Raw genomic sequence first — 17,382 nt, 5'->3', positions numbered from 1 at the left:
CGTTCTTTTACTGATTGTCGTTTTAATAAAAGAGTTATCGTTGTTCCTTTCGTTAGATAAACGTTAATGAAAGTTGCGTGGTTCGTACCGCCGAGAAGTCGAAACGATTTTCATTATGGAGAATTATTTCTCATCGGTTTTTGTAAGATCCATTCGCGATGTCTAGTTCGGTGCCCTGTTGAAAATTGGGAATTTTTATTATAAGAATGGAATTAATCCCGGTTTTTCCTGGCAATTTCCGAAAGCAATGATTTCGGTAGTCATTCAACGACGAACGCCATACGCTTCTTTAAAGTCGAATTAATTTAAATAATATATATTTATATGTGAGAGAAAATGCATCTATTTTTTTCTTCTCATTAAAAATATTCTGTCATTATTAAAATTGGTATTATTATTGTCTAATGCCAGAAAGATTTAATAGTAGATTAAATATGGATATAGCGTTGTGTATAAATTTTTATTTTTCAAGTAATTTCATATTGTAATAGTTTTTATTAACTGTTTGATAAAAATGATTACGAACGAATATATTTTATTATTAATTATTAATTATTTCTAGGTACTGGGGATATTAATATTAGTTTTTAGTTTCTTTTAAGAAACTATTTGCAGGTATTGGACATCCATCGCCATTTTAGAATATTAGTTTTTAGATATATACCATTTTATATATATGTATAATAAAATACATGCACAAATTAACGTATCCAAAATATTTTTATAATTTTTATTAATATGATATATTATATATACGCGAAATTATACATGAATGTTACATAATATGTGCGAATACTTAAAAATTTAGAGACGAATCGAATGGGTACCCCTATATCAGCAAGATATTGATTAAAAGAAAAAAAATTATTAATTTAAACATTATAAGAATAAGAATCTAAAGAATTAATCTAGAATTAATTATATATTTAAAATTATTTGATTTATTTTATTTTGCACACTATTCGAATTGAAATTTTTTAAATCTTGCTGTTATCTGGTTCGATTCGTCTCGCGCGCGCAAACGGTACCCCAAATTATATGTATTCGCACATTTAACACAAACTCCAATGATGCATGTATTTTATTATTTATAAATATAATCGTTCGTAATCACATTTCAATAAAAAAGATCGTTATATCCATTTAATTTTCAATAAAAAAATATATTTCTTAGTAATGGAAGAACATGTTTTCTGACGTGCATATCAATTTCGTGAATTGAAGATAATGACGAGGGAATTGTCGTTGATTTATTACTGAAATCATTGCTATTGGGAATAGTCCGGAAGATCCGAGATTCGTTCCCTCCTACAGTGAAGTTCCCGACTTTCAATGGATCACTTAACTTTTCTTCGCAGATTGATCTTGTGAAATCTGATGTAGAAACAAGATGTTAATCGTTCTCCATTTTTAAGATCACTCCTCTTTTTATCGGATAATACCGGTATGTCACTCGCGTATTTGCAATTGAATATTATCGATTTATTTATTCGTCGCGTTTTATCTCGAATTTTAAATCACGATTTATCTTATAAAAATTCGCAAGTAAATCGGTCGGTGGGTGAATTGTATATTCACAAACATTACAGATCTCAAATGTTTGTTGAAATATTTTTGATTTTCTATATTTATGTGATAATAATTATATCGCGCACGTATCTATTGAGAGCTTCGATTATTATATTATAAAAATTATACGTATCGCGATCAAATATTCCGCATATTATCGACTTATTTATTCGTCGCGTTTTCTCGTGAATTTTAAATCGCGATTTATCTTATAATTTAATCGTTGACTTATACATTGAAGCTTTGTTTATCTTTCCACGTCTTTGAATATTGTTTTTAATAGTTCGTGCAAAATGCTGGTAGTGCAAATATTTTCTTCTATAATTTAAAAGACGATCGATAACTATATTAATGAAAATCATTCGTTCCGTTATTTTCTATTAAACGTGGCCACAACGCGATTTTTAATTATATTTTAAAGCTTATAGAGCTCATTTCTTCTTATTCAGCTAATCATGCGCGAAATAGGATATGTATTTTATTCTCAATCGTGAAATTCGTATAAAGTCGCGTATATATTAATCGCAAATAAATCGGACAGTGAATTTTATGTTCATAAACAATACGGATCACAAATGTTTGCTAAAATATCTTCGTCTGTCAACATTTGTGTGATAATAATTATATCTCATGCGTGTCTATTGATTCGATTATTATATTATAAAAATTATGCGTATCTCGCAATTGTGTGTGTGTGTGTGAATATTCGATTATTGTCGATTTATTTATTCGTTGCGTTTTCTCGCGAATTTTAAATCGCAATTTATTTTGTAATTTAATCTTTGATTTACATCAAAGCTTGTTCTATCTTTACACGTTTTAAATATTTCTTTTCATGGTCTGCACGAAATGCGTCAATAATGCAAATACTTTGTTCTACAATCGAAGAAATTATCAATAATTTTATTAATGACTCTTTTGATCATGATTATTTACGTTTATACGTTATTTATATAAAACTAATTAAATTCTATTATTCTATGTCGATTATTAATAATAAATATCGCGTAATTAATCATCACTAATCAGTCTTGTTTGGTCTATGTAAAAATTTTTAGTAAATTTTATATTATACGTATACTTTGGACACTTTCATGTAATAAATTTTATTTTGTATTAAGTTTAAAATTATAGTTTATATTAAATTTGTATTATATTTTGTAATACATATTTCTAATGCATTGTATTTTATATATTCTGCATTAAATTTTGTAATATATATATTTGTAATGTAATTATTTTTATATTACATAATTTAATATTTTGTAATGTGTTTTTTATGTAATTGCAAATTAATTATAATTTACGTTGTATATATTATAATTATGTAATATATATTTTTTATATTTATTATATATTCTCTGTTTAAAAACTCTATAAAAAAAAATAAAAATAAATAAAAATTTTCCTCCTCAATTTTTCCTCCCCTGTATCTCCGCCTTAACGAAGGCATTTGCCAGGTGAGGAGGTTTCAGTACTTTCATGAACCTGAGAGCTATGCCGGCGGTAACATACGCCGATATTCAAATAGTCTATTCTTATATTTAAAATCATTTGGACAACGTATGGGCACACATACATACACATATAGGTAAGTAATTTATAAAAATTATTTTTATAAAAATTATTATTTATTATATTTATATATTATTTTCAAAATAATGATTGTTATACTTTGGTGCTACCGGCATTTCGTGCACATAGCATGGAACAAAACCAGAAATTGTGCACATTATATATTACCCTCTGAGGACATTCATGGACATTGGCTTTGTAGTTCATGTCCACGTTTTCAATGTCCATAGAGGGAGTATCGCTTTCAGGGATCACCTAAAAACAGACCATCTCTCAGTCTTCTCTCTGATTCTATTCGATCGATTGAGGATAAGAAGACTCGCTATCGATTCAGGTTCAGTTCAGTGTCACACATTAAGGTGAAAGCACATAAAATTGCATAGGCGCATAACCATAAGCATAAAGAAATTGATTGGTCCACAAATATATGCATAAGAAAATGAACCAATCAATTTTCTTATGCTTATGGTTATGTGCTCCTGCAATTTTATGTGCTTCCACCGTTACACTGATTATGAAATATTGTCTGATAAAGGATTAACAGCTGATTCATAAAATAAATTTGTCCTCTGATATATTATCTTTTATCATAACGTAATCACTTTGAGTATCCAATCACTATATCTGCCGTTATTCCATTTTTCTGTCTGTATTGGTCGATTAGAAGTGATGGTTGCTCGTCGGACATGACAAGTTAGCCTTCGTGGCTTTCCTGTTTGATAAACTGTCATGTAGAAATGCTCCGATTATCATCACACTGTTAGATACTTTAATTGTGCAGTACAAATGCAATCAACAACGTGCAAATAATAGTTGTGTGCATTATGTGATAAATAATTGAATGATACAGTTTTAAGTTCATGTTTTGTGATTGTAAACATTAACCCACACTCGTATCCAGGTATCAGCAGGTCTTCCGTTATGAACGCTTAGTAAGTTTTTTCCTCTTTTTCCTTCTCACCTAGATTTCATTGTTCTAGAATGCTTGGCTTGAGTTTATTTCATCGATAAGCACGTTGCATGTGAGTGCAATAGTGAAAAGGGCTTGGAAGGCAAAAAACAAAAATTATCATCCTTTTAATGAGCTCTAATTATTCTAGATCAATATGGTAGTTCATTTTATCATGTTATTAATAGATATCGTGTAAACTGATTATATTTTCATAAGTCTTATTAATTCCTTCATTGCTATAAGAAATTTAAAGAAAAAGGTCAGATATTAATTGCCATCTGATACATTATCTATAGACACCATGGACTTCCTCTTTTCATATTATTAATTAAGAAAAGAAAATAAATATATTTATATTAACAATAGATTTATTTGAATAATTATTTTTAACAGCAATAAAACGACATATATTTTGGTATTTAATTTTTTTCTAGTAATAGAAATGATATATTCATCATTTAAATTCTTTGCATGCATCTCTTGATTATCTTGATAATCTTGATTATCATTATATTTAATATTATATATTGATTAAAACTTATACACACAAAATTTCTTTACACCTTGGATATAGTAACAAAGGTGCACCAGGTATATCGGGAAATACCTTTGATTGTTGGGTTCAGAAGTCTAATATGCATGATGATTCTGCTATAACAAAGATGCAACATCAATTCTGGGTGACAAAGCAGGTTTTGTCTCGGAGATTAGGGAAAAAAGAAGACGAATGTATAATTGCTTCAGATGCTGAACTGGACGCAAAGCTAGAATTGTTTCGCAGTATCCAAGAATCTTGTTCTTACTTACAAAGAGTTATTGACAGATACCAAGAAAGATTATGCAGTGCGTTTTAACCCAATAATTCTAATAAATAATATATTAATATTATCATCCTAACATATCTGTATTATAATATTTTTTTTTTAATAAATGTAAAATTTAAGAATAGACTTATAATATATTATGGTAATAGAATAATTTAAACATTTTACATAGATTTAGCTCAGGAGGAAAATGCAATGGGACGTTTCTTGAAAGATGCTGGGAAACAAGATAAAACTCGTGCCGGTAAAATGATGTCAGCAGTTGGAAAATCTTTATCTTATTCAGGTCAACAAAGGCTTGCATTGAGAGCTCCTTTGGGTCGATTGTATCAAGAAGTAGAAACATTTAGGCAAAGAGCTATTGAAGATACATTACAAAATGTGCAAGCAATGGAAAAATCCCGCACAGAATATCGAGCTGCTCTGTCATGGATGAAAAATATTTCTCAAGATTTAGATCCAGATACGTCCAAACAAGTAGAGAGATTTAAAAAAGTTCAAGCACGTGTGAAACAGTAGGTTTCATCTTGCACTTTTATGTAATACAAAATATGATCGCTGACTTAATCTCAATTGCTCTCTTTTAACTATTATATTTAATTAAATCACATACTGTGTTTGTGCCAACATATACATTTAATTATATATTTAAAAAATTTTTTTATATATCTGTCACAATTTAGGGGCAAAATAATTTTTGACAATCTGGCTCTTGACTGTCTTCAGAAGGTTGATTTATTAGCTGCGGCAAGATGCAATATGTTCAGTCATGCCTTAGTTTTATACCAAACCACACTCCTGAATTTTACAAAGAAATCTGCACAAGCATATTCTACAATAGCAAACAGCTTCAAAGGCTATCAACATTTTGATTTCACAGTTGTACGAGAACTGGCTGAAACTTCTAGTAAATTGGCACAAGAAACAGGTGGTGATGACGATCCAGAAAAGGATAAGTGAGTTACAAAATAAAAATAAATATCATGTCGTCATTTTTATCATGATATCAAACATTTATAGATTACCATTTTTCGATATGGATTATCATGATGATATTGAAGAGGCACAAGAAGCTACTACAAATTCAGAAAGTACATCAGAGAAAACTAAGCAAAGTGAGAAGCTCTTGGATATAGAAAATGAGCCAAAGGATATATTAATACAGTTAGATACAACTACAAATTCTTTGAGGAATGGAATTGTGCATAATACTAATGATACGGAAAATGATAAAGGTCTTGAAGAATTCTTTGGAAATCTAATCTTAGAAAAAGGAGTTTCTAATAATACTGAACAATCGGTTATAAAATCCGAGGAAAATAATCATTCCATGTTTAAGAAAAATTCCGAAGAGCAGAAGTTAGCAATGGATATATTTGAAGAATGCAGTACGGATTTTAATTTAACTGATTTACCATTATTGTCATCAGAAGCTCAACAGCAGCAATCATTAAATTTATTAGCTTCTGAAAGTGCAGCGCTATTTGATGAAATTTTGAATGATAAGCAACAATGCACAAACAATGATTGGGAAGGCATATCGAATGATACTTTTCTACCGCCAAACATTCTGAAACAGAGTTTAGGAGATGCAGCGCTAGGTATGGGACAGAGAAGTACCACAACTAATAACATGGATGACAAAGTAAGTATTTCTAAATTTAATCCAGAATATATAATAATCCCCTTTTTCCCCCCTTTGCGCCCTGTATAATTAACCTCACAATATTCTTTTCATAGAAAAAGAGCAAGACTGGAAAGCAAAAAGGTAACTCGTGGTTGGACTTATTTGCAGAATTGGATCCATTGGCTAATCCAATGGAGAATCTTTCTGGTGATAGTAATGCTTCTGCTTAATTCATAATGCATTTTAACAGTAATATTCCTGCTACTCTAGTTACTTGATATTTTTAACAATAAGGAAAACTGATCAAGTTATCATTTGTTGTCAATGAATATTATAATGCAGTGAATGCATAATTTAATGTTTTCACTTGTACAAGTTTGTATCAGTATTTACCAGTTTGTAAACTTTTAAATTTAACATTCCAAATTTCTTTTTAATAGAATTGTCATAAAAATCAAAACTATTTGAATTACTACATGAATTTTTTCATATAAGCTAGAGACATATAATACCAAAGATATAAAATTTAATGTTTATTGAACATTATGCTAGTCATATATATATTTTCTTTCAAATATATTACAAAATCTTCAATATAAATAAATTTATTATGGAGTTCTTTGTAGTATTCTAACAAACACATCCACACAAAGGAATGGAAGTATACTACATAAGTATGTTTTCTGTTTATTTCAAATTCTTTTCATAATTTTATTTATTCTCTTTTTGCTTATTGCATACCAATTCTTAAAATCTGAAGCCTTTGCTTGTAAACTAAATAAAATTGTAAATATTTTAAGTTAATAATATAAAAAAATACATCTCTTTCAATAAAGACAAAAAAAATCGTATATATTTTTCATATTATATTTTGTATTGAATTAAATAAATAACAGATAGAGTTACAGGCATAGGCTCAGAAATATTATTTTGTTCAATCTTGTTTATAACTTTCAAATACTTATACATCATTAACCGAGGTAATCACAGTATTAATGCTAAAATTGTAATGTATTTCAAATATAAAAAAACGACACTTGAAATCATCCGAAATCTAGTCTTCGTCGACAATATGTTTCAAATTCAAGGCTCGTAAAATTGCGCTAGGGCAGTCTTGACTCTGAAAGGGAAATAACAATGAAATTTGTTAAACAGTTTATAGTAAGTGACAATAATATGCAAATGGAATATAATATATATTATTCATACTTCTCCAACAATTGAGTATCTTTCGTGTGACGTAGTTGTTGCAAGATACGATAAATTCCTAATTCTCTTAAACGTGCTTGTCGTTGCGTAGAACCGGGTTCGTCTCTCCAGACTAGGTTACATACACAGAAAATCGCTGCAACTTGTAGTTTCACATTGCTATGCATCTACACAAAATATATATATTGTACATATACTATAAAATATACATATGTATAATTGAAATCAACATTTAAAAGATAACTATTAAATTAATAGATAGAATGCAAATGTTTTCGATTTAGACACGCATTTGGCATCATCGAGCTTATGGCAATCAAAGTAAAATTTTTTTATATTCTATCCTATTATAAATGAAACAATCGTCCATAAGCACGAGCATCGCCGGCTTATTCGTAGAATCCATACAAAAATTAATGGACGCAATAAAATATTGAAGTAAAATATCATATGATATACACTATACGAACCATATAATCCATAAGTTTTTTAAGTACATCGTCGTTAGCCATAATGTGATCTCTAGCTCGATCACCGTCAGCGACATTTGCTAAAATGCAAAGTGCTTGCTCCTTAACATCCGCCGGATGTTCTGGATCTTCCAATACTAAAATAACCGCTTGCATAACATGAGTGGCATGTTCGCCCATTATACGATCTATGTGAGCTTTAGTAGAGAGCAAGTTTCGTAATAGTCCCAGCGTTTTCATCAAAACGCTCAACTCTGGATCGGCCAGAAGGCGAAAAATCTGATCAGTGCCCAAGCACGAGAGTATTTGCGATTTTACACGTTGCTCCGCTTGAAAAGCCACATTCATTAGGGCCCAAATGCCGTTCAGTCGAAGTGCCGATTCGGGTCGTTTAGTGAGAGAACACAACAATTCTACTCCACCGGATTCGAGAATTGGTTCTTTGCTTGGACTAAACTCCAATAGTAAATTACATAAAGTACTCGAGGCAACAGTTAATAAATCACCTTCACCTTCGCCTCTACCTATAGTACAATAATTATAACAATGTTAATAGTAACTCATAATTGGCGATCGAATACTAATAACAGCTAATTATAAGCATTGATTTCTTTATTCTTTTTCTTCTTTTGGAAAAATGATCTTACGGATAGAGAAAAGAGAATAGGGATGTATTCATTTTTGTTTACATGCATAAAAAAAATATGTCGCCCCATTTTAAATTCACATATTAATATCGTGTCAATTTTGTTGTATTTATAAATTAGTCGCGTTAGACTGCTTGCTTCTTTTCAAAATGTGAATATGACCAATTTCAACAAAAAAATTTAAAAGATGATAAACTTTTTTTGATACGTGTATTTTTATTCAACTACAATTCTCTTGGCTCTTATATAGAATGAAGAAAAAATAATTCACAATGTACATGAATACTTCTTTTCAATATTACGTTTTTTCTTTCTTTTTGATTAAACTGTTAGTTCGAAATTTAAGACTAAATATACTGTATCTTATATGCAATGTATACATGCAAGATACATATTAATGTCTATCAATGTTTATTATAGCGTAATCTGTAATATGCTTATTATAAATATGTATTATCATATTTTACCCTCCAACCCCTTGTCCGCTCCATGTAATAACTGCATAAGCGGCCTCCATACTGCATGATCCTGAAACGTAGTGCGAAGCTGTTGCACGCTCCTCGAAAGGGAATGCAAACATCTAACCGCGGCTAAACGAACGCGGGATCCGCCGGGGTCTTGAAGACCTGAAACAACTTGTTCCATAAGACTTTCCGTTTCGATAATACGTTTTCGAATGTCTTCATCGTTAGCACCGAGAGACGCGAATGCTCTAAATGCGGCTTGTCGCATATCTTGTGTTAATGTTGCATCCTGAACCTGGAACAAAAAATATTGCGCACATTTTTATTGTTATAAAAAAATGATATAATACAATAATATATTTGCTCGATTTTATATGTATTTTACTATAATCTGTACACATTTATAGTGTAATTGTGGATTACTTGTGGATGTGGTCTTAGCAGCTCCGCCAGTGTCGGTATTAGATGATTACTGATAGATGCTAAACGCTGCAAATCTGTATCAACTTCGGTAAGATACGCAAGTGTCTCGGCTGCGGCGACCCTCTCGCGCGGTGGTCGATCTCGATGACACAATCGAACTAGACACGGTAATGCGCGATACACCACTCGTGGATCGGTAGACGGCAATGCACCGGCTCTGTGCATGTACGCGATGCATCTTGCCGCTTCGAGCTGTATCAATGAGCTCTTTTCGCGTCCCATTAATTGGCCTAATGCCACGGGTACCAATTTACCATGGACGGTATTGTTCGTGCTGGCTGATGCAACCATAACAGATACCATGTGATTCTGGTAACACATGTTTGCTAAGCAGGCTAGAGCTGGTAATTGAATATCGGACAGAGGAGAATCCAATTGCATCGCCAACGTTTCTACCGCTCCGCCTTTGGATAGAGCGTTTTGTTCCTCTGTTGTCTAATAAGCAATTTTGCAAATTAGTTTCCTCATGATTCTAATATTTTTTTTATGTTATAAGTTTTAAGTTATCTCTTTACCTTGCATGCTGTAGTTAAAATCGTCGCGACGCAGACTTGACAGGTTACTGATCGACTCGCCAAGGACAACAATCGTGGTACTAATGCAGGATCTTGGTAAATCGAGTGAACTGGTGCTGCTGCATGTTGAAATACTGTACGTAGACATCGCAAACAAGCTTCGTTCAATTGGTCCAATACCTTTGTCTTGCCATCCATAGAGATCTCAGGAGTTGGCGCAGAAAGCAAAACTTGAAGGAGTAATGGAACTACACCTAGGTCTATTAGCGCCAATACATGCTGGTCTGTGCCTTTGGCTAAAGAGCCCAACGTTACCGCAGATTCTAATCTTACATGATCGCATATAGTATCAGACGTATCTCCGAGCAGTTGCAAAAGCCGTGGCACCACACCCTGAGCTATAACCGAACCCTTTTGCCTGTTGCTGCCAATAACCGAATTCTTGAGGCATCTGGAAGGAAAAAAAAAATATTCATGTGCAAAAAGTTAATACGATTTTTATGTATATTAGACAAAAGAACATAAAAATAAATAAAACTGTCAAAAATTCTTCATCGCAGAAAACAAGTTATGTTACATCCTTAAGGTTAAGTGCAATTTACTCACATAATTGCCTCCAAACATTTCTGCGGATCTGGCGAATATAGTTCATCGATATAACTCCTGGAGCTCTCGATGTCCTGCAAAATCGCGAGAAAAAAGATCGTGATGTAATCTTACGAGTAATAGTAATAAGATTTTGCGAGATCTGTTGAAACGTCAAACGACCGTTCGTCAAAGGCCGCATACGAATTAAATACGCCGTCAAACTCACCATATATGGCTGCATCACCGACACCATGAGTAAAATTGCGTTCTCACATAAACGTTTCGTAAATCGTTCAATTTGATCGGTCTCTTCGCGACACGATTGCCACGAGGATCGTCGAATCTAGTTTGCGTATTACACGAAACGTTCGCGACACAATTGTGCGCTGCGTTCTTGTGTTCTGAAATGAGCTCGATTTGTTGCCAATGATGCCAACGTCGCGGAAACGTTTATTCTGTCAGAGAGAAGTCTGGGAGTGGCCATCCCGGCCTGTTCCCTCAAGACCTTTAAATGTGCTGTACAGTGTCGCCTCTACATCCATTTTATCAGGTGGCCGTTCTCTCAGGCAGAGAAAAGTTTGTCCTTTTAATCGCTCTTTTTCGCATTCCTTTTCTTTCCTCTCCAAAAATGTCTTTTTTTAGATATATAATTAATTTTGAAATTAATTTTTAGCGCGATTAACGCTTATAAAACAAAATCTTTGAGATTAAATAAATAAACGCATCTTTTTTTAATGATTTTATTTTTAGTTCTTAAAAATGTAAGAAATAAAATTAATAGTTAAATGAAAAATGAATGATTAAATTAATTATACATATATATATATACATGCATAGATTGAAATGTCGAGATGATCAAGAGTTGAATGATTAGGATTGAAGCTTTAAGTTTTTTATTTGATTCATATAGATTAAACAAAAATGATATTGTGCAATTTCAGAGAGAGATGAGATCAAATGAGTAAACTATCGAAAAATAATGATCCGATAAATTTATTCACATAAAAAGGGCGTTCACGAAACAGCTGATGCAGCTCCGTAATAACCTAGATTCACCTTTACGTAGAATGAATTTGCGCTCCATCATAACCAATGACGTGGATATAGGTTAAATTTTTCTACGCTCATGTGTGTAGTACGTGCAAACAAATAAAATCAGTTGCATTAGACACGTTTATCACGAGGAACAATCTGTAAATAATGTTCGAAATCACGGATACACAGAGTGAGTGCAGAAATTCCTTGAAGTAATATTGACCGACTTGTAACAATAAGCCGGTGGATATCTAAAACGACGATTAAATGCTGTTGATTTTATTACAAGGGATGTGTTTCAGAAATCGGAGTAGGATTGGCAGGATTTGGTATTTCTTTCCTATTCCTTGGTGTACTATTACTTTTCGATAAGGGTTTACTTGCTATTGGAAATGTAAGATTATACTCTTGCTACTTGTATAAATCTTAGTTGTATATGTACATCCTAGACTTCTATTTAAATTGTCCTTTTAGCTATTGTTTATATCGGGACTTGCGTGTGTAATTGGGCCATGGAGGACTTTAAATTTCTTCTTTCAAAGACATAAAATGAAAGCCAGCGCCTCGTTCTTAGGAGGCGTTTTGGTAGTACTTATGGGTTGGCCCATTGTGGGAATGATTTTAGAAACTTATGGCTTTGTATTGCTATTTAGGTAAGTGATACATTTTAATAAACTTGACATTATATAAGAGTTATTTCTATAAAAATATTAATTTATTACATTTTTTTTTATTTTAGTGGCTTTCTACCAGTAGCAATAAATTTCCTACGAAGAGTACCTCTATTGGGTACTCTACTGAATATGCCTGGTATCAGTCGAATTTTGGACATAATAGCAGGTGACTCCAATAGGACAACTGTATGATAATTATATAATTTAAACATTTTTATATAACTAAAAATATCAACACATTTTTGCTTAAAACTTGTATATAAAACAATCATGTGTTCCATATTCTTTTTCTGTCACTCTTGTTTTAGGATGTCAGTTGTCGGATATAAATTTTTGTACAAAAACACAAGTGTGTGTGTATATATATACACACACACACACATATATATATATATATATATATATATATATATATATAATTTATCTTTTATAAATGTAAGAAAATAACGATAAGCATATAGTGTATAATTGATTTGTATATTTCTAATTTACATAAATATGACTTGTATACGTTATCCGATTACAGTATACGTTATCTGATTACGTTAAGGGTACGCTCAATTATTAATACATATGATGCATTCCATAAAATGTTTTATACGAAAAGCAAAGTCTAAATTTTCTTTTGATCTAATTGCTTATTAAAAATTAGTAAATAATTTTCAAAAATGCATACTCTTTTCTTGATCAGATGATAAATGTTTTGAGACAAAATAATAAATATTTAATGTGTCATATATCAATAGCTTCACATAAATTTTTGAAGGCGTACTTAATTGAGAAGAAAGATCTATTTATATATGATGAATTTATATATGTATGAAAATTTTCTCTACATTTTCAAAATGAAAAAGAAATGATATTGCAAAAATATTAAGAGCATGTTGAAGCAATTTAAGTTAAAATTACTTAATTACTGAAATTAAAATCACTACTAATAAATTATAATTTAAATTTTTTCACTATGTATAAAATCATAATTAGTTAAATAATTTAATTTAAATGTATGAAAAAAAGCGATTAAATCCATTTTTCAAATAAATCTTTGACAGGATGAAACAAAAATTTCCGAATGTATGAAATTTTATATCGCTTTTATTGATTTGCTGCTTTCCCTGCATGCATCCTAACATGAACAGATTAGATGCATACATTCTGAGTAACCGCTTTTCATCTTATACATAATCATTTGGAGTGCGAAATTAAATTATCGTCCATCAAAATTTAATGGACTGACTGATACCATTAAAATGATACTTTATTAATTATGAATTATGAATTATCTACAACGGGCCGAGAATAAGGGCGGGGGGCGGCCCAGGCTACGCGCCCCGCCATCGTCGTGATATTTCGTCGCGCGTCCCCCTCTCTTTTGCTTTTCCATGCGCTGACTCAATTCTCTAGAAAGTTATTATTTTCAGTACTTAATATTCTGATCGGTCTACTTATTTCAACGCGTATATGTGGAATATCTTCCAGGTAACAGGTGTTCGCGATACCTCCGCGATTGTATTCGCCTCTTCGTCATCTTTATGACAATATGAAAATACGCGTAATATGTCAACCGTTGCAAGAAAATACTGAATCCGGCAATAAGTTAAGCAGATTCTCTATTTTTTTTTTTTACGTTTACAATTTTTGCCGAGTTTCATGCATTTTACGAGCTGCTACGTCAAACGTCCTCGGCCTGAGTTACTTGTTCATGTTATCGACAGCAAGTCTTCTGTCTCTGGGAATCGCTATCAAATCGAATGGTATAGATAATAATGACGATGTTTGTGATTGTGAAAATAATGAGACGAGAATTGTTTTAGCGCTTTAAATAAGATTCTTGATTTCATCGTACAATACGAGTACGAGCGCACCGCCGGTACCACGGAGAACATTGGAGAATGCGCCCTTGAAGAAAGCATTGCCGCCCTCTGATTTGTAAATGGTGGCCCAACAGTGGAGAGTGTTTTTATACAGAATGTCAGTCTTGGCACGGCCAGACTGCATCATCATACGTCTACGTACTGTATCAAAGGGATAGGAGATAATACCCGCGACAGTGGTTACAGCCTGCAACAGATTTGAATGCATAAGCAAAACAGTTTGATGAAACTGCAAGAGTTTATACGAACAACAAAACTAAAGTCGTTTTCTCACCTGGGCAATACCCCATGAGACAAGGAATGGAGTCTTCTTGGGGTCTGGCAACATACCACGGGCAGTGTCATAGAAACCGAAGTAAGACGCACGGTAAATAATGATACCCTGCACCGAGACGCCGAAGCCACGGTATAGACCGACGAGACCGTCAGTTTTGAAGATCTTAGTTAAGCAATTTCCTAATCCACTGAATTCACGCTCAGCACCAGCTTTACCTACATCGGCAGCCAACCTAATATATGACAATACAATAAATTTTATTATCAAGAATATGAATTGTTAGCATCTTTAATTGCTAGAAAATATACAAATTTATCTGTTAAAACAAATCAATAATATTAATCTTTTTATGACATTTACCAATACAATTTACTGGATATAGGTATGCAAAAACTATATTATTCTATCTTAACATTCATATTTAAATGAAAAAGAGTGAAAGTATCTGGATAAAATTAAATGTATACAATCTAATTTTAAATTATAAGATATTATTTCTTGATTAATAATTTTTATGTTAATGTGTTGATACAACTTAAAATACATCGATAATACATAATTTACCTAGTTCTGGCAAAGTCAAGTGGATAGACAAAGCACAAAGATGTAGCTCCAGCGGCACCACCAGATGCAAGATTTCCAAGGAAGTAACGGAAAAATTGAGTGTTCTTATCAACACCACCAAGGAAAACTTGCTTATACTTGTCTTTAAAAGCAAAGTTCAAAGCTTGCGTCGGGAAATATCTGATCACATTGGCAAAATTACCACGCCAATAACTGAGGAATCCTTGTTCTTTTGGAATACGAACAAAGCAATCGATCATACCTAGAAAAAGACAATAATATATAATATAAATATGTACCGCCACTTAATGTACAAATAAATACACCTATGTCAAATTTATATTTTACTTTTTAACTCTTACATTATTTAAATATTTCAGAGATTAGAAGCAAAAACACAAGAGAGATCTTTATACAATATTAAAAATTGACAAATAGTTACATCTTAACTACATATAATAAATAATCAACAATTAAACATTTATAGCGAATCGGCAAATAGTTCCAGTTATGGTTTTTCCCATCGAGCAATTTTGTTCGATACTCGCAATTATTTAATATCGATTAAATTATACCGCGGACTTCAAAAATAGTGACATTTTTCTAAGCATTTTCTTCTTTTCGAGATATCGAGATGAGACCGTCTCGATAACGCGATCTCCAGTTCCAGCATGGATGAATCATCTCAAGATTCTAATGGACGGCATGAATTCATGACGCGTGGAAGCAGACGGAAGAATTCGGTCTCGTGGTCGACGAAAGAGCGGCCATGTTGGACCGCACCGTCATCGATCGGGGTTAAGAGAGCGAAGGAGAGAAGCCACGCTGCCATCTGGCTCGGGACGATGCGTTTTATTGAAATATCGATCCATCGTGAGGAACCGGAGATGAGCGCCTATGTGCGATCGGCCTCGGCGTGGCCGAAGTTATGTAATGCAAGTCGCCGAAACTTCGGCTTGACCTTCGTTACATAAATGCGCGAAATTCTTCGACGCGATATATACTCCTCGCGTGGCTCTATCACGCGCGAGACACGCGAGGCATCCGTTGCTGGTTCTAATACCGATGGCATTACATAATGGCCATATCTCGTCTTCCTTCCTCTCGCTGCAACTTAGTCGTCCTAGCTCGCGCAGCTCGAGAACAATGGCATGTTCGAGATTATTGGCTACTGTCACATGTTCCGTGGGGCTGCCATTCATGCCATTCATGCCATTCCGCCACGCGCCGCGTTAACGGTACCGGGTTCTCCGGGGACGACGTCGCGCGCTATGGCCGTGTCTCGTCTCGCCTAGCCTAGTCCCTCTCGTATGCGGCAGACGCAACTTTTTGACATGATTCTGGGTGATTCTAGGAGAAGAGAAAGAACAGAGATATATGGACGCACACATACACACTCACCCTTGTAACGCTGCTCCTCGGAGATCTGCTTGGAGATGTGCTGTACCTGCAGCAACAACTTGACGCGCTCGATGGGCGCGACGGTGGTCTTGGAAATCGCCGCGGCCACACCGCCGGCGATGAAATCCTTGGCGAACGCCACGGGATCCGCGAGTCCAGACATCGTAGGGTGGGTGCGTGTGTGTCGGTGATACGGGTAACGTAAAGGAGAGAGAGAGGAGACTCCTGATTTCTAAGCGTTTCGGACGCGCGCCGGACGACGAGTGAGCGATGCAGCGATCTCGCGTCACGAGCGAACGGGCCCTCCGCTAAGAATAGCCGCGCAGGTCACGTGTATCAATCTGCGCAACTACGAAATCGCGTACCGCGCGGCACCGCGCGTACCGTATGTGCGTCACCGACGAGTGGAATCCCGTCTCTCGGGGCCGTGACACGTGCCCGCCGTGACACTTCCGCCCGAAAGTCGCGACCCTACTTTTTCACGGTCGATTTTCTTGGCGATACGCCGCCGTTACCTTTTGCACCCGGTCGAACTTCGCGAGCCGCGAATTCCGCGTTCGAAAGCCGCCCCTTCTCCCGCCTCGGCGACGTCTCGTCCGGTCGCGACCGGCCTATCGCGGCCGCGATCGCTGTC

General features: G+C 33.9%; 4 protein-coding genes across 10 annotated transcripts; 2 read left to right on the top strand and 2 right to left on the bottom strand.

The window, feature by feature from the left end:
- Positions 1–3,629: 3,629 nt before the first annotated feature.
- Positions 3,630–10,887, top strand: Ica69 (islet cell autoantigen 1-like protein). 5 transcript variants are annotated; one of them, XM_083097783.1, is made up of 8 exons: positions 3,630–4,045; positions 4,125–4,166; positions 4,671–4,939; positions 5,093–5,435; positions 5,604–5,876; positions 5,941–6,565; positions 6,661–10,471; positions 10,536–10,887. In XM_083097783.1, the coding sequence occupies exons 3-7, from the start codon at positions 4,732–4,734 to the stop codon at positions 6,775–6,777; spliced, it is 1,566 nt and encodes a 521-aa protein (XP_082953909.1). In that variant the 5' UTR covers positions 3,630–4,045; positions 4,125–4,166; positions 4,671–4,731; the 3' UTR covers positions 6,778–10,471; positions 10,536–10,887. The 5 variants fall into 5 exon arrangements, with proteins under 5 accessions (XP_082953909.1, XP_082953906.1, XP_082953907.1 ...); XM_083097780.1 differs by having other exon boundaries at positions 4,125–4,253; XM_083097781.1 differs by having other exon boundaries at positions 4,125–4,253; positions 6,661–10,887.
- Positions 7,219–11,519, bottom strand: LOC145970794 (armadillo repeat-containing protein 8). The gene is made up of 8 exons (XM_083097779.1): positions 11,150–11,519; positions 10,942–11,015; positions 10,336–10,786; positions 9,761–10,255; positions 9,341–9,632; positions 8,227–8,750; positions 7,757–7,923; positions 7,219–7,667 (listed from the first exon to the last, which is right to left on the bottom strand). Exons 1-8 carry the CDS (start codon positions 11,174–11,176, stop codon positions 7,631–7,633), a joined length of 2,067 nt encoding a protein of 688 aa, XP_082953905.1. The 5' UTR covers positions 11,177–11,519; the 3' UTR covers positions 7,219–7,630.
- Positions 11,347–14,458, top strand: LOC145970800 (vesicle transport protein GOT1B). Of its 3 annotated transcripts, none has more exons than XM_083097793.1 (5): positions 11,347–11,499; positions 11,865–12,148; positions 12,261–12,352; positions 12,433–12,611; positions 12,698–14,458. In XM_083097793.1, exons 2-5 carry the CDS (start codon positions 12,124–12,126, stop codon positions 12,822–12,824), a joined length of 423 nt encoding a protein of 140 aa, XP_082953919.1. In that variant the 5' UTR covers positions 11,347–11,499; positions 11,865–12,123; the 3' UTR covers positions 12,825–14,458. The 3 variants fall into 3 exon arrangements, with proteins under 3 accessions (XP_082953919.1, XP_082953921.1, XP_082953920.1); XM_083097795.1 differs by lacking the exon at positions 11,347–11,499 and adding an exon at positions 11,666–11,684; XM_083097794.1 differs by lacking the exon at positions 11,347–11,499 and having other exon boundaries at positions 11,775–12,148.
- Positions 13,710–17,033, bottom strand: Ant (ADP/ATP translocase). Its single transcript, XM_083097788.1, has 4 exons — positions 16,749–17,033; positions 15,348–15,609; positions 14,781–15,015; positions 13,710–14,693 (listed from the first exon to the last, which is right to left on the bottom strand). The coding sequence occupies exons 1-4, from the start codon at positions 16,909–16,911 to the stop codon at positions 14,451–14,453; spliced, it is 903 nt and encodes a 300-aa protein (XP_082953914.1). The 5' UTR covers positions 16,912–17,033; the 3' UTR covers positions 13,710–14,450.
- Between the last annotated feature and the right edge of the window lie 349 nt (positions 17,034–17,382).

The sequence above is a fragment of the Camponotus vicinus genome, unplaced genomic scaffold (genome assembly GCF_025532165.1).
Source record: "Camponotus vicinus isolate PSW18456_S1 unplaced genomic scaffold, iyCamVici1.0 SCAF_4, whole genome shotgun sequence".
Lineage (NCBI taxonomy): Eukaryota > Metazoa > Arthropoda > Insecta > Hymenoptera > Formicidae > Camponotus > Camponotus vicinus.
This window is presented reverse-complemented; position numbering and strand designations above follow the sequence as displayed.